The sequence below is a fragment of the Micropterus dolomieu genome, linkage group LG10 (genome assembly GCF_021292245.1).
Source record: "Micropterus dolomieu isolate WLL.071019.BEF.003 ecotype Adirondacks linkage group LG10, ASM2129224v1, whole genome shotgun sequence".
Taxonomy (NCBI): domain Eukaryota; kingdom Metazoa; phylum Chordata; class Actinopteri; order Centrarchiformes; family Centrarchidae; genus Micropterus; species Micropterus dolomieu.
The window spans coordinates 23,235,846-23,261,868 of record NC_060159.1 but is presented as its reverse complement, the minus strand read 5'-3'; the positions used below and the strand labels follow the sequence as shown (position 1 = coordinate 23,261,868).

Sequence of the window (26,023 nt, the reverse complement as noted above, 5' to 3'; positions counted from 1 at the left end):
CTCTGCTAATTGCAGCATTCAGGCCCCATGCGTTCAGTTCAGAGGCAGAACAAGGCTGAGAACATTTGACTCTGATCAGCCGGGACTGTGGACAACACAACACTCAAAGTTGTGTACGTGCAAGTGCATAAGTTTGTGTTTACATGCAACAGTTGCAGTTAATGATGTTTCTTCTGCTGTCTTTCTTTGACACAGATGGAGCAAGACAAAAGATGGAAAACAAAACTGAAATTGCACTGAAGGTCCTGACTTTGTACGTTATACATTTTCTATTAGGGTTGAAACTAATGTTTATTTCCATTATGGATTAATCTGTTGAATATTATTTTGATGAATCAACTGGTTGTTTGTCTAGTAAATAAAAACAAGCCCATTCGGTCATCCCAGAGCAGTTAAAAGCCAAAAGGTCAATTATTTCTAACTAACCAAAAGACAGAAATATAGAAATAAGACTAATTTTAACACGCTCAAACCCACTAGTTTGACTGAACAGGTTTTTTGTTAATTCTAAATATATTTTTCTCATTGTCAAGAAAATCCATGAAAAGGCTCTCTTCATGGGGAGTATTTTTAGCGGTGGATTAATCACATTTGGTGCATTGGTGAGTATTTTCAGCAGCCAGACAGTGTCGATTCAAAATAAACAGCACCCTTGTTTTTTTTCAATGAAGGATCATCTGTGTGTTGCTCAATGCATGAACAGCTTTGGACAACAACAGAGGTCTATAGCGCTGAGAAATAAACTAAATCAGGCTTTGCCTTCTCAGACAATACCTGTATATTAATTTTGGTCTTTTCATGGGATCTCTTTACAATATGAAAAACCAGCCGAATCATTTAAAGCTAGGTTATCAGTCAAAAAGACAAAGCAGTGATTCTTCTTTGCTATACTGATGTGTGTTGGGTGTGTCAGCTGCAGACTGCAGGGGCTACACAGTAGATGCAAAACACTACATGTCTACAGGTGCATAATGAAAGCTGCATGAGAATGAGCATTACAATGATGTATTGCTCATTTAGTGTTTCTAGCAAAACTCGAAGCAGCAGGAGAAAAGAAAAATCCTGCTTTGTAATCACAGTCTTAAGGATATAATCACAGTACAAACACTGTATATACACACACAGCACAGGAGACAGTACATCTCAGACCGCTGTGGCTAACAATTCAGGTGGTGCCTAATCTCAGAGTTTGTCCCTCCTCCTCTACAGGCTAGCAGATAAAAATGCCACGGCTCCTGGAAACAGATGACAGGTGCCACAGTCAAGCCCAGATAAAACTGATGAGAAGGCATTATCTTCCTTTCACTGAGCAGGGAGCGACTGTGCGCACCTCCTCTTTCTTCTTTCCTGCGAGGCACATGGTTGGTTGGACAGGGACGCAGCATTAGGGGAATGATATTTGGACAAAAAGTGAAAGTAGCTCACGGAGAAAACTCCTAAATTTGAAGGCTTTGTGTACTGCAAATCTTTATGTGAAGGTTGTGTCAACAGAAAAAGCATATAACCTCTTAAAAAGCAGTACAGAATTATTTAAATCTAGAGCAGCCAGTTGCCTTGGTCGGTTTACTTATTAATGAAAGATCCTGCGATGGTTACATTAATAAGAAGCTTTGTTGACCCTGTGACCCCATTAAGCTACTGCCTGAATGTGTGGCACATTTATTAAGCACTTACACAAAAGACTTGCAATTGCATTTCAATCAGGGTGAGAAATTAGCACCAGCCACCAGTCAAATGCTGGTAAAATATGAATGTGGCTTGTATACTTCAGACACAAAATAATGATCTGCTGGTGAATTTGAACATTTATCTGTCAATGTCACATTTTAAAAAGTTCTGATGCTGTGCCATTACTGTCTCAGTGCTGCATTCTCAACTAGGTTTCAAGAGAAAATGATAACTAATCAAGGCACTTTCGCCCCAAACTTCGTAGCATATAAATGGGTACTGAATCCTCAGAACCAAAAATCAAACTTCACCAGAATAGCATGACAGTTAAATGATTTATAACTACAGACATTGCAGGCAGGCGCCACTTCTTAGCATGCAAACTGGAAACAGTTTTTCGACTGATTAAAATATTCTTGAGCTGAATCACTAACAGGCTACTTCTAAATATTAAAGTACCATCAAATAACATGCCCACAATCTGGCATTTCTTTTTACTTTTCTCTGTTAATAACGTAAATGCATGCATGTAAAACACAAGACAGTGTTTAATGGTAAATAACTAATGTTTGTTGTAGGAAATCCCTGAACTGAGGTAATCACTGAGCAGAAGCAAATAATGCTGCACTAAGAAGTGTGTTCATGTGCCCAGAAGGTGATTTAATAAGAGACGGATGATTTTTTTGGTATTGATGCTATTAACAGTAGTTGGTTTCGATACTCAAAACAAGACTTAGTACTGGTAGTAACTACACTACACCCTTACTGTGAATCATACTGTCATATACAATGAAGATATTGTACTTAGACCTAGACCATTACTCTACAAATATTTAATTATTCAATAATGAATAATTCACTTCATTTTGAATGTAAGGAAGGACACGACTTTAATTCGGCCCCTTCCATTCAGTTTTGAGTGCATATGTGTTAACACTGACGATTATAGCAAAATGCCATGAACTCCTGTAGCTCAGGAGCTAGAGCGGGTTGCCCATTAATCAGAAGATCTGTGATTCGATACCCGGCTCCTTGGGCAAGATACTGAGCCCCCGGTGGCTGTTCCATCGGTGCATGAATGTATGTGGTTGTTCGTTTCGATGTGAATGGGTGAATGCAAAGACTAGAAATGCACTATAAAAATGGAGAGAATTTACTCTGAGTACCAGGTACACCATCTCATAATGGTGGTCACCATCTTTTAACAACTTGCAGCGCACACACAAGCAGTAAGTAAAAATAAGTACATTTTTATTCATTTTTAATAAAACTGAATTGTAGTCAAGTGAGCAAACAAGCCGGCAAGTGTTTTAGCGGGTGACATTCGTGGTCAAATGTTGGCATTAATAATCCTTCTGGTTATAATTCACCATTAAAAAGCAGAAGAAGCGGTGAAATGCTGCGATAGTCATTTCCGTACAAAGTACAAAATGGCCATGTTTGAGTGTAAAAATTCACGCATTACACAAGTAAGCACATAGTGTACATAGTGCACATTATGTTTTAATAATGATATTACATGTACTGTATGTGTACTAGTCCTAATGGACGTATCCGAATTGAGACACAGCATGAAACTTTAATGTTATGACATGTAGGATTATAGATGTTGACTGTCAATGATAATCCACAATGAGAAACTTCCTGCCAATTTTTTTCGACATTTAAGCATTGTTGGATGACTTTAGAAGTCAAAGGCAAAAGTGTGTGTGAGAGTGTGTGTTGGTGTGTAAAAATGGCAGGGTTGAGATTTGAGTGCACTGTGGTCAGGAATGTCAAATCCTTCACCTGTCACCATGAAGGAATGAGATGCAGGAGTGTGTGTGTGTGTGTTTGATGTTTGATGAAAGCAGACAGACAGAGCTGACCAACTGCCCCAGAGAACAGATTTTGCCGAAAAACCCACGTGGGAGTGTGTGGATACAGATCATCTCCTCACCGGTCTGCATGCTCTCTGAATCTGTTTTCATGTGGGACATGAGCCACGGCTGGATAGAAAAAAATATGTGTGTGGGCACACCAGGGCAAGATGTAATATTTGCAAAATTTAAGATTATGAGCAACAGTGGCAAAACCACAAATATGCTCATTGATTTGTTGGCAACGCAGGCCATTAAAACACAGGAATGCAGTGTTTTTTGATAGCTCGGGGGTGAGTGCGGCATCCCCTCCAGCAAGTGCATCTTTAATGTAATGTTAACACCAAAGCCACACAGGAAGCCTTAGGAGAAGATTTCATTTATTTGAATAGGAATATGTGAAAGAAAAAATTAGGTTTTGCAAAGAAACTATAAATGTTCTTCCTTTTCATTACTATACATTAGACTACTAATCAGTGGCGGTTGTGCAGTGGATAAACACATCCCATTCAGCTAAATGAATAAATGTAATGTAATGTAGACTCATGCTGCAACTGGTAGTTAGAGAGTATCAGAGATTTGTTGTTGTTAATCTAAAATTTATTTAAAAAAGAATGCATTTTGTTCCAACTGGAGTGGTTAAAGAAATTGATCAATAATTGCATAGACAAGCAGAATTGATATTAGAATCAGACTATGTGTGTTGTAGTCTATCGTTTTAACTGCTTATCCACTGCTTTACAGTCAAAAAGACCAAAAGATGGTTTGCTAAGGACAATTTATAATGCTTTTGTGTTTAAAAAGTAATGTTCTGTCCTGTATGCTCTAGCTAGCAGTCAAGTATACTCACTTTAAAAAACATCACACCAGTATTTAAAGCTATTGAGCATTCATGGCTGGGGAGCAGCAGTCTGTAAAACTAGCCTGTGACATTATCTGACTGAATGCAGATCGGCAAAAGTCACAGAGCTAAATGTGAACAACAATACATTTGTCGTGTTTTCTTGATACAGATGCACTTTGGCCTTGAAAGTAAAACGCAGATATTTGTATATAAGGAATAGTGACATTTTGGGACACATGGTAAGAAGCTGGAGCCGAGAGACAGTACAACCAGAAACAAACTAGGCTGACTCTGTCGTAAGTTAACAAAATCCGCCTTGTAGAGCCTCTAAATCTCACTAATTAACTAATTAATGTTATATCTTATTGGTTAATCTAAACTAATAAAGATTAATTTAATAAAAACAAAAACCAGGTGGTAACTTCCTGGAGTCTCCGCTGGTCCTGACCAGTTGCCGATACATTGGCGATTTCCTATTCCTAAGCCCAACAAACAGGGATTTCTTGATAAGATTTTATAATTTTACAACATGTCAAATATAGTTTTGTAGCACTTAACAAGACCACAGTTTACATAGTATTGTTTATGTTACCTTAGATGAAGCACCTTGAAAATGACAAAGAATGGACTGAACCCGTATGCAATTGTGTTAGTCGAACAGACCGTCCTGTAATGTGTGAATTATTTCAAACAACTTTAATTTTTAAAGATAAACTTGTCTTAACATCCAATCACATAGTGAATCAGTCAATCCTGAACACCAGGCAAGGCCAAAAAATAAGCAGCAGCTTGTTCCAGCTCCGTGTCAGATCTGGTTGTGTGTTGTGGCAGCAGGAGAGATGCTGCGGCTGTTTTTAGGTTTTTCATGGCATTAGAAGTCAGGTAGTGTTTGTACCCTCAAGCAACTAGTCATGAAGTGTGGAGAAAGTTTGAGCGGCCTCAACAGTAGGCTGGAAGAAAGTGTAGTCACAACATTTCACTTTGTCTTTAAACTACTGTAGCTAAAGTTTCCACAGGTGGCCTTCTGAGGGTTGAAATATATTTAGAAATGAGTGGGTAGACTGTAATTACACACTGCACAGACAGGTGAGGAGGGAGGTGGGGGGGGGGTTAAACAGTAAAAGCTCTCTTTCACACACAAACACATACACACAGAAACACACACGTCTGATTGGCAAGCCTTATTGCAAAGGTTTCCCTGGTAACTAGACACAGCTGCCTCTATATAAAGGAAGGAGGTTGAAAAAGGTGAAGGAGAGAGAGTGATGGGAGAGCGCAAATGAACGAATGGGGGGTGGTGGGGAGACAGAAAGAGATAAGTGGGGCAACATATTTCTAATTCAAACCCTGTAATTTAACCTCAACTGATGACGCATGTATCCTAAAAGCAGGGATTGAGTAAAGGAAACGAGGCGAGCAGGATGGCAGTTAGGTGCTACCTAACTAGGTAGGGGAACACAACTCACTCTAGACAGGTGATGATTGAGCTAACGCGAGTGATTATGACAATTAAGGCCCCCACTGAATAAAAAATTTTATATAGCACTTTTCTTAACAAAGCAGATAAAACAGCATACGTAAAAACAACACAGATCATAAAAAGGATTATAAAACATCAGGGGATAAAATAAAGTTGAAAAATATTAACTGTACAGGAAACTTCTGTCTCTTCTGGCTGGTTGTCTGTATCTGAGAAATTATACTTAAGGTAAAAATAAACATATTTCTCTTCTACTGTCTTTAAAACAGCAATTAAGGAAAGCCTTAATTTTCTAAACACCAATGGATTAAGTGAAGCTTTAAGTCCATACATGCATAACAACCTAAATAAATACACAACTTGCAGGGTTTTGTTCCTCTGCGTATAAAGTACACTGTCCTGTGTTTAACCTCAGTCAATGTGAGATGAGGTGCAGAGCCTACAGCATCCCACCCCCACTGTGATCCATTAATGGACATGGACACATCAACACACCCCTGATTATCGACATTCAGCTAAAGCAGCGTCTGTCCTTTGATGTGCTGCAATTTTGCTGTAACCCAAAAGAGATTATAGACTGGTACTTGTGAGTGGGTCAGACCTTGGTTCTGGCAAATAAAATAGACTCTAATGTGTGGTTGAGGAAAACTAACAATTCAATATTGGACAAAAAGGAGGTTTTCTCATGTCTGTTGCCAGAATATTTGACAAAACATTTGTATACATTCAAACTGAGTACCCTGTAGTCCGTTCTGTTTAGAACTTTTATGTGATTATATTATTTTTGTATGATTCTGATAGCATACGTTTAAGTTCATAAAAAATGAGACAATGCCATTGAACATTGGTTAAACTAAAGGTACTTTCAGAAATGTCACCATTGTTTAAACAGGACGGCAGCCGTGTCGCGGCGATAGCTGGCAACAGCACGGCCATGGCAACCACAGAAACCAACAAAGCTGAAGCTGAATGTGCTGGTATGGAGTTCCCTGAATTATACACCTCTTCACCAGCAGTGAAGATACCAATTAATAAAAATGGAACATTAGCCTCGTAAAATGAGTATTCAATCTAGGCCAATAAACAATTTTCATGATATTAGTTAGTTAACTTTAAGCATGCATTAAGATGCAACCTGATTGTTTTAGCTAAGTAATGACGTTAGAGTAGTTGGATAGCAACAACTTGTGGTGTATGGTACAGGTTGCTAGCAGGAGTTTGCACGTAGCTGGTAGTCGCAACAGAGTATTTTTGTCCTGCTGCCACCCTTTAAAGTACAGAACGCAGAAGTCACTGGGCAGCAGACACAGTGGTAACAGCTCACTGTCACTACGATGGTACCGTGAGGTTTTCACATACGACAGTGGCAAAGAAAACTGTGAATGCTAACAAAGTAAATGTTGTTTTACCTTGATTAAAATAATAAGTTGTTCAAACCCATTAATATCAATTTATCTTACCCCTTAGTTACCCCAGTTGTGAACTATTGCAGTTTTCCATATGTTTACTTCCAGTGCAAACATATAATAAACGGTGCTATAAAGTTCATCGTGTAAACTGTAAGAATAAAAGAAACAGAGCTTCGGATATAATGTTCATCAATGTTAATGCAAAGCATATGTGAAAGCATAACATCCCACATATGGTGACAGGTAGTGATGTAGATGTGTGTTTCATTGTCTGTTTCTGCCTCTATTGCTGCTGCTGTTCAGAATCAGGTCAGATGAGTCACCAGCAGCACAGGCCCAAAGCTACAATCTCTCGCTCTCTAATCCACTCTCAGCCCGATAATGTGATCTCATTCAGCTTGCTCTTCCTTTAACGGCTGATGTCTCACAATTTGTGTGTTTGTCTTCTGCATGGTCATTTGTTTAAGTTAGGTTTTCGAAGGTTGTCATCATTGTGCGATTGAAGCTGCCTGAAGCCAGTACTCAGTTAAGATTTACCTTGAACATTTTCTAGCCAAGAAATAAAAAAAGGTTCTTAAAAGGCATTTACGTCAGAGGTCTATCTTTATTATGTACCGAAACTGTCTGTTCACATGAAAATAATTAAAATTATCATGCACATAGACTTTAGTTTAATTTTCCATTGCATGATAATTGAATGGAGGATGTCGTTTCTCTGTAAGGAAGTATTTCAGTATTTCAAGGATCAACATTCATAAATTTCGTGGTTATTTTATTCAAAAACTTACTGATTCTTATGCTGCCCTGAAAGTACTACAGAGATCAATTAAGTAGACCTGAAACAATTAGTTGATTAAGCATGCTTGATAGTCTATTAATAGTGTGAGTCATTTTCAAGCAAAAAAAACGAACAAAAAAACATTTTGCTGCTTTGCTTTGTCACATATACATATACAGCAGGTGAGCCGCTTGTGGGCTTGTTAATGACGCAGCCTATCAAACAACCGAAACCAACATCTGCACCCTGTGTCCTCACTGCTGCTTTAGCTGGTGCGTGCTTGTAAAATATCCACCACAACTTGTAATATGATACGCTACCAAGTTTTTAATCGAGTGAAGTCTGAACACATGTACATAAGACGACCGCCATTGTCCATCCCGATGTAGACATCGTCCGATGGAAATTTTGTAGACATCACCCAACCCTAACATCAAGACAAAACATTAGGTTTTGTTGTCAGTTGTTAAAAAACAACTAGACCTGTCATTTTCAGAGCACTACTGCCAGATAAGAATGATGATGTTGGGCACAACCTGTGATTACGGTTATGACAGAGCTCAGCACTGATTGCAATTTTCTTTGCCGATTCCAATTTTGCGATTTTGTCTAACCTGTCGTCTCCATTGTTTTCCAGTTCCAATTTTGTTTCTTTAAAAGAACTATAATTGACAGCACACTTTTTTTTCCCCCAACTTTTCTTTAATGGAAAATTATTTACTCATTTCCATATTAAGATCCCAATTTGCGTTTTGGATATTGTCACCCATAATTCTGTTTTCATAACAGCAGCTGAGGAATGTGTGGAGGAGGCTTGTTGTTAACAACGTAGGCTATTGAATAGATCGAGACCAACATGGTACCATTTGACGTCGGCACCAATAGGTGCGTTCAGTGTTGCTTCTTCTGGTCTGCACATGTAAGCTATGGTTAGGAAAAGATTCTTGTTTTGGTCTTCCACATGAGAGCCAGACACAGCACATGCTCATCTCAGACCCCTACTTTCCGCCTTGCTGCATAAAAAGCACACCCTTTCCTGCACTGACTAAGCACTTGTACAAAACGCAATTCACAGGGATACTGGGCTGCCTTTCAAATGCCAATCTCGCCACCCACCGTAGTTCAGTAGACCATAAATTTAACAATGTTATCTCATTCTAAGTTGGATCCTCACACTCTCCAGCTCTTCACCTCCTACCACGTACAGTAATATTTAAATTTTAAATGAACAATAGCATTGTCTGTTGCTGGCAAACCACCCAGTGACACTCTCTGTTAGTGACTCGTTTTTCCTGTTTTTCTATCTTTTCTTTTCTGTGTGTGTGTGTGTGTGTGTGTGCGCGCGTGTGTGTGTGTGTGTGTGTGTGTCTGTCTGTCTGTCTGTCCAGGTGGTGGCTGGCTTGTCCAATCGACCATCTCTCTCCAGCTGTCTCCCTCACTGCATGGGCTAACCCTGACTGACACCGACCCTGCCCAGAGGCAAAATACAACACAGCAGTTTCAAATATATCCAGCACTGCGCACACACGCACACACACACACACACACACACACACACACACACACAGTTGTGTTTCCATCACTTTCGGGGACATTACATTGACATCAATTTTCTGGAGACTTACCATAACCATAATCATTACTTGCCTAACCCTAACCTTAAACCAAGTCACCCTAAAATTTAATGATTTACGTTATGGGGACTTGCCCACACTGTGATTGTATTAACTGATTTATGTCCCCACAACACAAGTAATACCTGCCTACACCCACACATGCATGCACACACTCACTCACTCTCTCACACACACACACATACACACACACACAGGTTGGTTGTGGGCAAGCTTGATCTAATCTGACCTCAGCCACAGATGCCTGGTTTTAGGTGTTTGTGTGTGTGTGAAAAAATGTCCACAGCTGTTGAATAATGGGGCCTACTCCATCACCTGCTTCTCAGTCGGTCTTCAGTGAAATAGTCTGGATTTTGCTCCTTACTCATGCCTCAGTGTGTCTTGTCTGTGTCCTGTCTTCATCTTTCTCTCCCTGTCCCCGTCTGTGTCTCTAATGTCTCCCTCTTGTCTTAAAGGTTGTCAGTTGTGCCCGCAGGGTGGGCTGTCTCAGTAGAATGACTGCGTTGGGACATTTAACACTGTAATGTATTCCCTATATAACTTGCAAGGTTGTATATGCGTGTCCAATACTAGCCTTTTCCTGCAAGTCCAAATTGAATAATCACATATTAGTGAACACACAAATACACTACTTCATGTGTCTCTTAACATTTCAGTGCCCCATGATGGGCAAACTTCTGGAGGCAAGAAATTTGTATTTTGAATTCCGTCTGCCATAGCAAATAGTAAATAAATAAAACATCGGCTAGTGACAGCTTCATTACAGAAGCAAAAACACATGAAGATGTTAAATAAAGTCATGCATCTTCTTGGAAACTTCAAATGTACATCACAGTGTTTCATTTGTAAGACTGACTAGTTACATTTGTTTGCAAATTAAGAATAAAAAGCAAAATTTTCAGGACTTAACAATGCCATATAAACAATTGTCAATTAAACTACCAGTGCTGGGAGATATGGCTCAAAGTTGCCATGGTAACAATTTGCATATAGCCTAATGTGATAATGTATTTGTAGTCATGGTAACCGTTTGTAGACTCAAATGTCTATTTCTCACAAACTGAAAAGGAGTTTATCCAAACAACTAACAATTAATTTTATTGTTTATTTTCTCGATTAATCAACTGTTCAGTCCATAAAATGTCAGAAAATGGTGAAAAATGGTGGTAAGTGTTTCCCAAAGCCCAAGATGAACTCAACTCGTGCCCAAAGATATTCAGTTTACTGTTATATAGGAGTAAAGGCACCAGAAAATGTTCACATTTAAGAAGCTGGAACCAGAGAATTTTTCTAAATGGTTGATTGATTTAATACTCAGCTCAGTAGACGACTTATCAATTAATCGTTTGTCTCAGTTCTATACAAAGCACAATGCATTCGTAAATTTCAGTATAATCAGTAACAAACTAGGTAATACACTGTGAGATTTACTGCCTCTTGTGATGTGTGTTCATGTTTTCATTGTCCATGGTTCCAAAAACAAACATTTCAAGGCTTGTTAGAAGACTCGTCTTGTTCTGGCCCACTCAGCTGCTGCATTGGCCGCAAATAATCTGATATTCCCAACTATCTCAATTGATTTTCCAGTAAATGTAGTATAATCAAAACATCATGATATAAAATAACATGTACCATGATAGAGGATATTATCTATTTAACCAGCGCATGCAAAGAGCACTACAAAGCCACCATTCATTCTCAAATCTAACACTATGTTGCTGATTTTAATTTATCATAAGGAGACAAATATTTCCACACATATTGCACAGTATTAGAGATGAAGCAAAAGCCAGAATTAACTGGTCCAGTAGGTGATCTCGCATACCGTGTTGTCTGATTTACAACCTCTTGCTTGTCCTTTGCCAGCACCAGGTCAGGCACTGGACCATGAAAATCATTTAAGGTGTGATCACTTTCTGTTGAGTCATGCTGTAGATCACATCCACAGGCCTAGAGGCAATTCTCTACAACTATAGGGTCTACCATCTTATATGTATTCTATTCAAATGTGACTCTGGACTCTAATGGAGATGTTGGTTTCAGGGATCATCAGAGAAAAGACAGTCTGTGTATGCACACGATGTGATGTATGAATGGGACAGTCATCATGGAGAAAGTGTTAAGAATAGCTTGGCACAGGATCCCTCTGGGAAAAGCATAGCTTGTTCTCTCTTTTCCTCTCTGTTTTGCTCACAGTCACAGCACACTGACTTCCATTAGCAGTGGCATCAATGTCTATGGCACTTGTAGCCTGCAGCCTCTCCATTTCGCGTGCGTGGGCGAGTGCATGCGTCTCTGTGATCTCATCATTTGTTGTATTTTAGACGCAATGGGAATGAGTGAACCCTATAGTTCATGAAAACAACAAGCCTGAGAGAAGACTGGTCCAGTTTGCGCATGTGGGCTCGTAATCGCTGCATCAAGTCAAAGAAAAACACAGCGGCAGCATTAAGGCTGAGATGCTGTGCACGTGTGTGCGCGCGTCTGTTTAATGGGGTGATGAAAAAGACAAGGGTAGAGTGTCATAGCTTACCTGCAGAGCTGTCATACAAACAAGTACACAGATTTAAAAAAAACTGAGAGCTGGAGGAAAGCAGAGCAGCGCTGTTAACACGAGCCAGTTGAACAATCTGCTGTGGTATTATACTGCGAATCCACAGCTGACTGTCCACATTTTATGTCGACTGAAAAGCAAGCAGCATTAACAAGAGAGCTGGCAGTGTCACAGGCTGTGCTCAGACTGGCAACCCAAATCTTAAGTCTGGCAAATCCATGTTGTGATTGAGACTGCTTTTGAGACAACAAAAGAAATGTTAATTTCCCCCAGCTCATTATTAATGATTTGAAATTCAACTGATGAGTCACTACGTGAGTCACGGTTGGTGAAGCTGAGGTTGGTGAAGAAGATTCAGTTTGAGAACCACTGGTCTAACTAGCCTCCACTCACTTTGATATTCATGTTTAACATGGGCCATAGAAAGAAAGTGTGATGACCTTACTTTGCCTTTGTAGAATCTGAGCCTCCATATCTATGAATGATATTTGGAGGCCAGCCTACGCACCTGACCTGAACCTTTTGGTAGAGCACAGTGTCTCACATATTATATTAAGTGCAGTGCAGTCGATAATGACTACCAGCTATATACAGCATGCTAGCGTCGAAAACCCAGGTGTTTTCTAACATTAACTTAGCTCTCCTTATTAGCTAGGCTCCATTCATGCTTGCTAATAATTTCTTTAAGCTGGGTCCCCAACATTGACAGCTTTGCGTCGGACAGATTTGTGCAGCTGTGAGGGAGAAAGAGAGAGAGAGGGGGGAAGGGTGAGAGGATGTGCTGCGTGAACGCGCTGCAGCGCTCTGCAATCAAATACGATTTTAAATAGGCCTAGTAAAAAAAAAAATCAAAAATCAATCTGTGGCGGTCAGTGTTGATATTGCGGCGGGCCGCCACAAATAAATTAACGTATGGGAAACACTGAACACCGTTTCCACCGCGAGGACTAAGCCTTAGTGTCTCTGCTATCTATCCCGAGCAGGCTATAGCAAACCAGGTGGATTTTCATGATCTTGGGAATCCAGGTCCCACACAAGTTGCAATTTGGGCAGCTGGACTGTTTACCACGTTTTCACGTGACACAGTTGGTGGCGGTAAATGGACCTCTAAGCTGGTTTTACACCCACTGCAGAAGAAGACAGTGACAAGGAAACATGGAGGAGAATAAAATTGTAAATACATTTTTGCCTTAGACAATCTTACATGTCCTGTTAATAATAAATATATCAATAGGATTGAGTAAAATTTTTTAATCAACTGAAATTACTTGATAAACCAAAAGCCTGAACATAAAACAGAGCTACACAAATCTATAATACATAATGAACTTATAATTTATTAAGTTTACAAATACAGCATCTTTTTAAATTTAAATAAATTTGTGTTTTAATAAGTTCATGTTGGTTAGTATAACATCAGGATTGTACCTGGCATCTTTATCATCCCAGCTAGCAGCACAGCTATCTGGTCAGCCTGAGGCTTTGCATATTTAGTAACGTTTCCTTAGGACGTCATTAAATTTTCAGTAATCCTTAATGTCATCTGCATAAATACAATGAGAAGTTGTTTTTAAAGTTTGAAATGCAGAGGCAGCAAGAACAAAACAAAACTTAGTTGTAGTCCCTCTGACATCAACCGACATCAGAATAAACAACGGACAGCACAGCTGGCTGCAGCTGAGCGGCTGATTGGGCTGCAGGCAGAAGTGTGTCTTGTTTAAGTGTTTTGAAAACACAGGGAGCAGTGAAGCAGCAGAATTTTCTATGGTGTGTGATTTAGGTTTTGGTTTGTCAGTTCCCCTGGGCAGCAAGGTGCCCATATCAACAAAATAATTTAATTTGGACAAATAGGGTGAATCTACAGCTCCCCAGTTAGTGAAGCTGGGAGGCTATATTTTGTTGAAGCCCTACTTTTTGATTAGGGAGATTAGACAGGTGGATTTTAACATTCTTGCTTGGGGCTGCTCAATTATAGATAAATAGGCTAAAACCTCAAAGTTGGAAGAATGTTTTTGAACCACTGTTGGCATTACAGCTTTTTGAATCATGGTGAGCATTTAGGTTTAGTGCTTTACTGTACATCTAGTCAAGGTACAAGGACCAGAAATTAATTAAAAGGAACATCTAACATATCGTAAGTCACAAAGAGAAGCGTTTTGTGACTTCTCTTTGTGACTTCTCTTTGTGACTTACAATATGCACAAATCTTTCCTCCCCTTCTGTTATCATCCCTCTAATGGAGTCAGTTCAGGGTCTAGTTCAGTCTGAAATGTTGATTTTGTAAAATTAATAAATTTTTTAGCCCCGCTAGATGTAAGCCTGAAAATGATCATGAGTTTGGTTGTGCCTGTATCTGATAATCTTGTATACTACCGGACCCATCAGGAGAATATTTTTTGTGCACATTTACACTTGTGGTTGCGATAAGTCACAATACCTATTTTATTGACCGCTTTGTTTTATACCACCATAGATTGCTGACTCCTTACTCCTCCTAACTGGCGGTAGGTAGGTAAGTTATTACGTCAGTTATTTTAAGTTCGCATACGTTTGTTAAAGTATGTTATGTACATGACGTAAGCGAAGTACATTACGTAAATGAAAATAAATCAACATTGACTTTTGGTTTCACACAGGACACAAACCTCCTGGATGAAAATAATTTGTAGGACCTATCCACCACAATGTCACTAGACAGAATTTATCACTCTATATATTATGTCACATAACTTTTTTTTTCTCTATGACATTTATGCGTAAAATGACACCATTTCTGCACAATATAAGTCAGTAGACACAAAATCTTGTGAAATGACACGTGAAACGCCATCTGGCGATACCAGGCCTGGAAGAGATCTGCACTCTTCTAGTTGATCTTAAAATGTATTTTGCACAAACTGCTGACTTCTACAGAAACGTGGCTCTGGCTGATGAATACCAAAAAATATTGTGTTACTATTGTGTCAAGAGGCTATATGAGACTTTTCTATTCTTGTTTTTCAATTCTCACTTGCTCACTTCCAAAGTCTCAACATTTAAAATTTTTTAAGCCACATACAATATATTAAATTTACACTAAATAATATAAATGTCTAGTTATTATACTAACATGACCAGTGTTGGGCAGTAACTACAGTTACTGTAATATTACTATTAATACTTTTCCCAGTAAGTAGTCTAACTAATTACTTCTCTAAAACAGTAATGTTATTACAGTTACTAATCCAAGTAGCGCTGCGTAACTGCGTTACTCAACGCACCATCCTTAACGTGAATGCGCGACTGTGCAGAAGGTTAGCGACACCGGACTTTGTTGTTCATTTCCGCTGACATCCAAAAACTAAAGGAAGAAAGGAAACCGAGGGAGAGAGGCATTCTTTCCACAGCTGTAAGTAGTTACTGCCATTATTGTGTCACATTCTACAATGGGGACATTTTTGTCTATTGTAAAGCAGCACAGCAACGTGAAACTTATCTTGTCACTGATGCTTGGACTAGTCGGGAGAGAGTGGCGTTAATGTAACATTTTGTAAAAATACTGAATACTGCTCTTATAAAAGGCTACATGTGCAGAAAAACAGTAGTTCAAAAGTCGGGATATTTTTTTTATTTCAGCTGGTGGTGTAAAGAAACGTTAGGCCTATATGTTTTGTAAAAAACACACTCTTGGCTGCTGTTATGAATATGATGTTAGTTAAAAAGTCGGGAGATACTGCTTTGTTTGGGTGTGAAGGGAGGTGGTAGTGAAAGCAGAGTTTCCAATAATTATCAATGCCGCCACATATTGACTTTCTGTCTTTTTCCTAGGTATATTTAAAATCATATTTGATTGAGGAGCTGCATTGAGGAGCATATATTCGTGCCGCTGCCCCCCCCATGCTGTCATTCTGAGGGAAACACTAGAAAGTAATGTAGTAATAGGTAAAGTAATATTATTAGTTTTATAAGGAGTAAAAAGTAACTAGTAATATATTACAATTTCTGAGTAACTTGCCCAACACTGAACATGACTATTTATGTGTGAAATTTGTTGTGTTCTGTCTCTGTTTGCTCTTACAATGGCCCAAATATCCCCTCAGGGATCAGTTTAATCTTATATTAATGGGAAGACAGACCAAGGGCTGGGTGAAGTCATAGAGAGCCCCGCTGTTGTTTGGATGTCCTTTAGCTTGAGGGAAGGACAGACGGATAAACAGAGACATGGAGAGAGGACGTGAAGGAGAGAGGAGTAAACAGGCCTGCCAATTCTAGAAAGAGCCAAGATGGGCAAGGTCTTCAGTAAAATGAAAAACAACAGAAGGAAAGGGCAAAATAGTCATCATCAACCCATTTGGTTAATATATAATCTAAAAGATATGGATATGTTTATACATTATTTCACACAGGCTTCTTTAAATTAGTGTAAAAAAAAACGTGTCACAATATGCAGACAATTCCTTTCTCTACGTGCCTGATCCAACTTTCTCCCTGCTCAGTGATGATGAAGTCACACTCCTAGCCAGTCATTGGTGTGATGTGTCGCTTATTATTTGTTCAGAGGGTTAGCCTCTTTTAGCACCAATCTACTATCAAAGCAACATTAAGTATGTGCAGTGATGACTGCTGTAAGCAAAATGCAATTAGAGATCTTCTTCTGCAAACATTGTTATTAGAGACCTGTCTCCAATGCATAGAGGTCTTAAAAAGGCCCACATTATATTCACTCTAATTGGGTACAGGTCCTGGCTAAAAATTATACATCCCATATGTAATGAAAACACATCAAAGAAAGACTTTGTGAAACTGAAAACTGAAATGCTGCAGATGTTCCTCTTAGTCTTAAAAGCACATCTGAATGACACTCCTGAAGTGGTAAACAAAGGGTTAACCGTTAGTTTCGGGTGCTTCTTTGTCTGTCTCTCCCATCAGGAACAAAAAATAGAAACCAGTGAGTAAAGACAGGTCCCTGGTGGCCATGCAGACTCACACTGCTGCCAAGAAACAAAGAGAAAGTCAAAGCAGACTTTAGCCTCTCAAATCCAGATGCATACTCCACAAATAATGTCTGCCAAAAAGCTCCCTTTTCTACTTAAATGTGTGGGCTGGTGTCAAGTTGGGAAGTCTAGACTTTTCAGTGGCTTTCAGTCAAAATCCGTTTTTGAAGGCGGATTCAGGTATTTACCCATTTAAAGTATTGAAAAGTAAGACCTATATACACTGTTGAACATTTATAAATCAGTATAGGATCATTTAATGCAAAAATATTACATTAGATCATACCTTCTGATTTATTTGTCCTTCAATTAGTGGGTTAAAACCAAACACATCCTGGCAGGTTCTTTGGCTGAAATAAATATAATAAATAGGAACAGAGAGAGGAAGGCAGAAGAGATGAGTGAAATGAAACAAGCGAGTGGAGAAGAAACCTGGCCCACAGTTGTCATTAAAAATGGACTGTATATGGGGTTTTCAGCTGACTAAATGCACCCATGTTCTTATTAACGCAACGTAATTACTTTTTCCACATTAAGGCTGTTATGTATACAGGTTTATACCTTTAATTTTCTTTTATCCTCCTGATTTTATTCATTTCAGAATGCATGCCTAACAACCTACTGTTTCTCTTCCAACTCTAATGGCGTGGACATGTTGTATATCTACAAACACAACTCTGCACAGCTGCTGTTGCCCACAAGCTGCTGCCTTTCAATATGGCCACCAGAAGGACTGTTCCATCACCTGAAAGCTCTCACAGTTAAACAATTCTGTGCAGAGCGAGGCTTGTTGCAGGCAATTTATGGCAAAGCAATGATCTGTTACATACTGCGGGCCCATTACTGGCTCATAGAGGAGAAGGAAATATCCTGTTCTTAGCCATGTTTTGTTTCTTCACAAATGCTTCAGCTTTGAACAAGCTAAAATCTCACTAAGCGAAGACAGATTCCTCCTCCTCTGCCTAACAGCAATGAACACAGAAAGCAAGGATATTACAAAGGAAGTGGAGAAAGAGGATAGAGGAGCAGACAGGTGTAAAACACCTGATGGTTCATTTTAAAGGAAAAAATTATGATTAGATCAGCGTCGTCTCTCTTTCTGTGTATAAACAGCTTTTTAACAGGGATTTCTTTTCAAATATCAACAGTCATATTTTTGATGGAATATAGCTCAAAGAAGCACGTAAAAAGAAAGCTTCTACAAAATGAATACAATACCAACAATACTATTTGACAGTGTTATGGATTTGATGAAGTAGTGAAAAGCCAATATCGTTGATTAAAGCCACTAGTATTTACTATATTGTTATACAATGAATGCAATTTCATAACCTAAAAACCTTACATTAACATTAGTCATTCAGTGAATCTTACAGTCTGTTGAGTACAATACCAACACACCACGCTGGAATGAGTTCTCAGGTCAGACATCTCATAAAAGTAATAATAAAAACACTCTGGCTGTGGTTACAGATAAACCTCTATCATATCGGAGGTGGACGACACTGACGGACCCTTATGAGACTCTCCACAGAGACAACAGAACATTTGTCTGATAAATCAGCCTTCTATAACTGTCCAGTCGAGCATTGGCTCTATGTCTCGCCTTGTTGCTGCAACACGATTGGCTGGTGCATCAGCCAACTGCAACGGGCCAGAGAAGAGTAGTAGAAATGTGGCTTCTGGCTGTCCGAAAGGCAGAGGAAACATTCAAGGTCAAACATTAAGAATGACTCATCAAATCATCCTCCATACACACCTCGCGAATCTATGAGCCACCGTGTATGTGTGTCTGTGTAAGTCAACAGGCTTGTCGGGAGTATTTTATTTGTACTAGATAGTGCTTGAGGCCAATATCCCTCTCTCTTCCCCTATCTTTCTCCCTCTCTCTCTGTATATATGTGTGTGTGTGTGTGTGTGTGTGTGTGTGTGAGCGTATCTTAATGAAATCTGACGGAGAATTGTGACAATCAGTAAAGGAGCATCCTGCAGAGGTTAATAAGCTGTACTCCTCACAGCAGCAGCAAGCGACCATGTACACACACACACACACACACACACACACACACATCTCCCCTGTGTTTGTATTCTCCTAAAATTATATTTAGACATTACAAAGTTGATATTCCTGGCCAGTACTTTCAGCTACTGTGATGGGCAATCCAGTTTGTCACCTCCAGAAAAGACTCTCAGGACTGAAACGGTGACATCACTGCTCGTCGCACTTCATGTTTTCTGCAATAAATAACAGCTTGTAATGAGATGTCAAGTCGGCTTGTTTTGTCGTCTCTCATGCACTGCATCTTTTACACCACTCACACACTTAAGAGCAATTATTCTCCATGAAATATGTAGAGGTGCATTAAATGCTGGGTCTAAAAAAGACCACCAAAAATCTCTCGCAAAATGTAACATCTCAACAGCTAATTCACAGTAGCTGATTCTAATCTGTGTCTTGGGAAGATTCTTGAATTTTCTGTTCGATTAAGAGGATGTTATCAAGGTTTTAATAACCCAAGAATCCTCATTTGTTTTGCCACATTTAGACAACAGATCGAGAGGTGAGAGTAGCAGTAATATCAGAAATAGCAAAAAGTTTTATTACGACTAATAATACTTAGGAGTAATAACAGTATCAGCAGCAGCAGTGGATATTGTAGTGGTAGGGGTATTTTCCACTTAATTTGTTTGATAGTTCTATCAGGAAAATTATATATTTATATTTAAAAATATACATTTTTTATTTTTTTTATTTTTTTCAAAATTAAACATCTGGCACAAAATGCAATGGCAACACAAACTGCAGCTTTGGTGTTGAATGAGCAGTATTGGCCTGGATGGGATCTACTTTATTCCCAAGTCTGGCGTCATGTTGCTCTGACCATCTGCTCTCTAACCCTGCCCTGGCTACACAGATCACTGCACTACCACCCCTGGATTATGGTATCAACACACAGACACACATGCACGCACACACATGCATCTTGGCTTTAATGTTGCTGCCAAGTGATGACAGCGTATTTGTGTGTTTTCAGCAGTATTTTCAGCCAATACAGTCACTCTGTGAACGGGACTTCTGCTGATAAAAGGTCCTATTTCTCAGATTTTAGCCTATAGACTATTATCTGTCAATATTTCTATTTCAATGTTTCTATCCACTAGAAATATTTCTTTCCTGCAGCAGTTTCTGTAAATTTAAATTTTTTTGGTGGTCTTTGGGAAGAAGCACAGGCAGAGAAAGGAGCAACACTTGACAGTTTTGAGATGATGGATGCATGAAGAGAATAACACCGAAACCTCTCATTATTTCAGTTTGCTTTGCACTACAAAGTGGAATCATCATTTATAATGTTTCACTGGATTCCAGTAGTTTCTTTCTTTTCGTTTCAATTTTAAAAAATGCCAATATCTGCGGGTTGGACTGTATCTGTACACCCACATATTGGTATAGTTGATTCCACAGTATCTGCAGTATCTGCTACACAATTTCATAAAGAACTGACAGAGCCTAGACTTAGAAAAGCTTCAGGAATATTGAAGAGCAGGCAGAAGGATTTCGGCAGAGTTTTTAATGTTGTGGTTAAAAAGTAGTTTTTCAAATGTATTCTTCATCATTTGAATCCTACTTTGCTGAAATGTTATATGTGCACGATGATGCTGATGGTGCTGCAGCGCTACAGAATATGACTTGCAAACACTGTACGCACACACACACACACAAATACACACTACAGTATTTCACTACCTCTGTCTCTTTCAATCCCTTCGTCCAGAAATACATGGAGAGCTCAGAGGTCTATTTCTGACTCACTTTGACAGTAAAGTCAGTCAGGCATTGCTGATGACACACATCTGCGCGTGCACACACACACCCTAGGCTAGGTAATACATTTTGTTATAAGGCATTCTCCTGACTATGCAGAATGACATGCAGTGCTCTCTGTTTCCCAGTGCTCTGACAACAACCAGAAACTTCAGTCCTGATTCACTGTGGACAGGCTACAAAATGAGCATTATTCCTTCACAAATCCACGGCCACTTCTTACATGCCACTGCCCTGAATTATAATTTATATAAAACTTGTTGCCATAGCAGCAAAAACCCTACATCGCCGTCTTTCTGACAGAGGCACTACAATAAAGGCAAAACCATCAGAGGGTATAACTTGTGAAATACAGGCTTTCCAAAATATGACAGCAAAATCCTCGCAGAGCCTGAACTACACAAAGGGCCGGAAAGCAGCTTTGTGGGATTAAAAATTACTGCAACGAGTCTTAAATAACAGTGGCAGCAAACAAGTCTTGCATCACGAATCATGGAAGTCAATGCCGCAGGAGAGTAGCGATCAATGACTGACTTACTGACTACGCATGAAGTCCCTGCAAAAGAGTATAGAGCCACTGTTTGCGTCACAGCTAGGCCATAGGTGCACTGAACTTACAACACTGCTGTAGACTGTACGTTCGTCTGTGCGCCAGTCACTTTTTTCCCCTTGGTTCTCTTCTTATGTATTGGTGCAGTACTAAAGAGCAGATAATCATCGGAAATCAGAATCAAAAGAGAAATGGGCCAGTCAAAATGCCCCAAAACATAACAAGGAAAGGAAATAGAAATATATAAGCCCGTCCTACAGATGCCTCAATCGATCTCGAGTCACCCTCAGACACAGCAAGGCTGGGAAAAAACGAAAATCATTCAGCCTATAATGTGTCCGAGAGATGCTCAGAGAGGTTTCAAGGTTGCTGTTTATTCCTGAACGCGACTCTCGCTCCACAGAGATCAGCGGTCAGCGTGAGCAGATGGCCTGCATTGCTATCGGCCTATTCCCCTGCTTTGCTGTGGCCTAATACAACAAGGCACGGAGATACGAGGCTCAGATGTGATGCCTGTGGGAATGTGTGGGAAGCATGTGACTTGACATATGAAAATACCATTCACTATTGTTTTTGGTGGCAAATACTAGTTGGAAATACAGCTCACCTAAGTTTTTACCTGGTACTATTCTGATGCCATCGTCAAGGAAAGAACGAAGAAAGAATAAATGTAATTAGGTTTAATATTGCATTACTATTTCAAATAAAGCTGGTAAAATGTGGACTTTTCATAAGCAATTATGTAAAGTTCTTTGTGATAGATTATCCAATGATTTATTTGATTCATTTCTTTGTTGGGTCTAACATAAATGTCTGCAAAAACCAATAGTACAGGCATTCAAAACTGTGTGAAACTCAACTCAGTAACCTGTGATGAAGTCATTCGTCTGCCCAACCCCTTCATAACCACAGAAAGCTGAGATGTCACATCGACAAACACAAAAAAGCTCTTTACACAGCGTTATAGCAAGACGAATGTTAATATTTGAGTTTTAAATTGCACAATGGAATACAAATAATCCTTGGCAGAGGTTTACAAAAGCATTAGTGTTCAGATTCCAAGACACTGATGCTACTATATGCTTGGCCTATCCCTCAAAGAGATGAACTGAAATGTGAAAAAATTAAATTGTGCATAATAATGCTTATTTAGCACAGCTGGTGAGGCAGCTCTACTTTAATGTCTTGTGCATCATTTTTCCCAATAAGCACGATCTTTGGTGCTTTTTTTTGGGTGTTATTTGGCATTGTTCTGTGCCCTTTCTGTAATTTGCAGGTCAAAATAAATCTACACATGTACGTTAAAACATGGCTAAATGTTTTCTCAAGGAGGTAAAGTCATGCTGTAAATGCTGTATCCCAGTGTTAACAAACCAATGTTTATCAGGCTTGTATTCTGAATTCTGCAAAGCAAATCTAAATTTAGACACTGCATTTCAATCCCAAAATCACTTCTAATTGGTGTTAATTTAATTATTGAGAGTATTAAACTTAGTTATTTCACACAGTTGTTTTCTTGTGATGGCATCAGAATACATTATATTTATTCATTTAGCTGGCGCTTTTATCCAAAGTGACTTACAATTGCTATACATGTCAGAGGTCGCACACCTCTGGACCTCAAGTGTCTTGCTCAGGACACAATGGTGGATGGGTCACAGTGGGGAGTTGAACCTGGGTCTCTCACACCAAAATCATAGTCTTATCCATTGCGCCATCGCATCCCACTAGTATATAGTATAAAATCTCAGAGATTTCTAGATTATAGTTGGTTAAGTAATGAGCAGGGATCAAGGTGTGTGGGCATGACTGTATAAAAATATATCTGTTGGTTGAAATCGTTGTATAGTATGCCTATGTAACAGGTATACTGGATGGTATAAGACAATTAGCCAACAAGGTGAAAAATAATTTTTTTGTCATTTCAATGTGACTTTAAACAGCCCGTACTGCACTAAAGGCTTGGCACACACCTAGCCCAAGGCTGCTGTATTATGCTTTTTTTTCAGCCTAACCACTTCCTCAGCACAAAGAAAAATACTGAGAGCACAAATGTTAGTGTCAGTAGTGAATCCTTGGAGGATATAACCGACTGAAGGTGTCAAACCCTTCAGTGGCAAAGAGGAGGCATCTCTCGAAAGCCACCTGGAAACGTGCAAGGCACCGGTACACCTACAGCTTGATGATAATGATATACTGGAGCCACAAACATGCTTAGACCCTGGGTGAATGTTGTGGAGACGTTTGTTACTCTGTGTTAGAAGTTGAAACCCTGTCATTTTGGCAAGTGATAGATGAAAGCACTGCTCCTCGGGGCAGACAGCATTTGAAATGCCCTTGAAAGGTAAGGTTGGTGTAGAAATTATACATCTTAGTCAGCTGGGCCAAAGCAAATAAAATCTTTAACTGAACTAATTCCTGTTAATGAGCTCCTAAATCTAATACAGTATATAAACAGTACATATAGATTTCTGAAAGATACCATGCTGTATGCATAAATATTTAACTGTAATGTACATCAAAAGGCACACAAAAATTCTAATTCAACACACATACACTCAGGCATAACTACAGGGAAATTGCAAGACATGGAATAAAATATTATAGGCCTAAATAAGCTAATAAGGAGGGGGTACAGGGAATTGTACGACTGTAATGGAATATTCAATGCCCAGTTACCGACAATCCTGTCTCATATTCAAATACTGCTAGTCATCATGAGGAATCAAAGTTTGGAGGAAGTGCCTTATTTAGCTGCATAACTTAAAAGCCCCCCAGAACAACATTTACACAGGCAAGTTAAACAAAATGCCAGCACAGTGTGTGTTGAAATAGGTGGTCAATGACTTATCTGATAATTGTCGTGGCTAATGACCTGCTATTGATGGATGCTGCACCCGAACAGACAGGGTTCGCCCTCAGGCAGCTCTTTCCTCCCGTTCTTTCTAGTGAGAACAAGAATTTTCTCCAAACTCCGTTGACTGATTGCAGTTCTAGGATTCTCTTACGCGTGCTTTTATCACTTGTCTTGAGATATTTTAATAAAAAACAGTAGCTGAAGTTTTATTCGGCATTTTTCAAGTACATAGCATGTATTTTATTTTTTATTAAAATACGACTTGAATCTTTAGTTCACCGGATTCCGTTTCCATCCACCAAAACACGGCTGTAGTGAACATTGTGAACCAAAAGTAAAAGCTGATTATTTTTTGCAAGAGAAATACAGATTTTTGTGTTACATCAACGCCGAAAGCTCTAGAAGACTTGTGAAATTCAGATAGAAATCTAAATCTTGTTTTACCTATTAGAAATGCTCGCCAATAAGAGATGGAGTACTAAATAAGCAAAATTCCCAACGGAGTTTGGTGCCCAGTTCTCACACGGTACAGGGTTTAACCCAAGGGTTGATCCACTGCTCAGGGAGAGTGAAGAATAGGCCTCCTTACCTTAGTTAGCTGTGCTATTTTCTTGCTCATCTTCAGGTGCAGGTCTTGGGTATATTCCAGGGCGATGCCGGTCGGAAAGGACATGCTGGATGCCGATGTGGGAGTAAATTTCCCCTGACCGGCAGGGCAGTAATACTGCTGCCAACCCGACCCAGTCGCCATCTTCACTACGATGCTTTAGATGCTTAAGAGAGATGTGGGTTGTAATAATAAACTGGACGCTGCTATTGAGACGACCAGCGAGCTGTGGAGCGGACTGGGACAGTTTCGGGTTTTTGCCGAGACTCAACAAAAAAATATCAAATATATGAAGCCTTTTTAGCCCACATACTGTCAAAAATTGGTTTCATTTTGTTCGTCTCTGGATAATAACACACCAAATGGTGAAATTTGTAAATTTAAGCCCAAGAAACGTTAGCTACTACCATCTTTCAGCGGTCCGAGGTGCGGGTCCTGTCTGCTGTCACCTGGCGCTGATGTGAAGCTGACTGGCTCCCGGTCGGTCACCTTGATACCGAAATTTCTCAACGGGAGCCGTTAAGAGTGATTCCCACTCGGTGCATTCCGGCTACATTGACTGAGAGTGTGTAGAGATTGAAGGTATGTGTGTGTTTGTGGCAGAGAGAGAGAGAGTAGGACAGGCTCAGCGGTTGGCTGCTGCTCCTCTGTTACCATGGATCACCTCAACACTTCATGCTGCATTCACGTAGGATGGGAGCAGCGCTGCGTTCACGTGCTGTCGGACAGAATCCTTAACAGGGAAAGTGCGCGCACATAACGGTGAATGTCAGACGTGTTCAAGGTGTGGGTGTTTGACTGACGTCACGATTCCTATAAATATGTATATGTATGAGGAAACGAGAATGAAGTCAATGTGACGAGAATAAAGTCAAACTGACGAAAATAAAGTTGAACTGACAAGAATAAAGTTGAACTGACGAGAATAAAGTCAAACTGACAAGAATAAAGTTGAGGAGAATCAAGTCAAAATAATCAAGTTGATAT

At 39.5% G+C, this 26,023-nt stretch overlaps 1 protein-coding gene across 5 annotated transcripts in view; it reads right to left on the bottom strand.

The window, feature by feature from the left end:
* Nucleotides 1-25,703, bottom strand: part of fam184ab (family with sequence similarity 184 member Ab) — a 144,826-nt gene extending 119,123 nt beyond the window's left edge. For all 5 annotated transcript variants that reach the window (XM_046061143.1, XM_046061145.1, XM_046061144.1 and 2 more), the window contains exon 1: nucleotides 25,019-25,703. In XM_046061143.1, coding sequence (XP_045917099.1) covers nucleotides 25,019-25,180 — 162 coding nt within the window. In that variant the 5' untranslated portion in view covers nucleotides 25,181-25,703. The remainder of the gene's footprint in view (nucleotides 1-25,018) is intronic.
* Nucleotides 25,704-26,023: the final 320 nt, after the last annotated feature.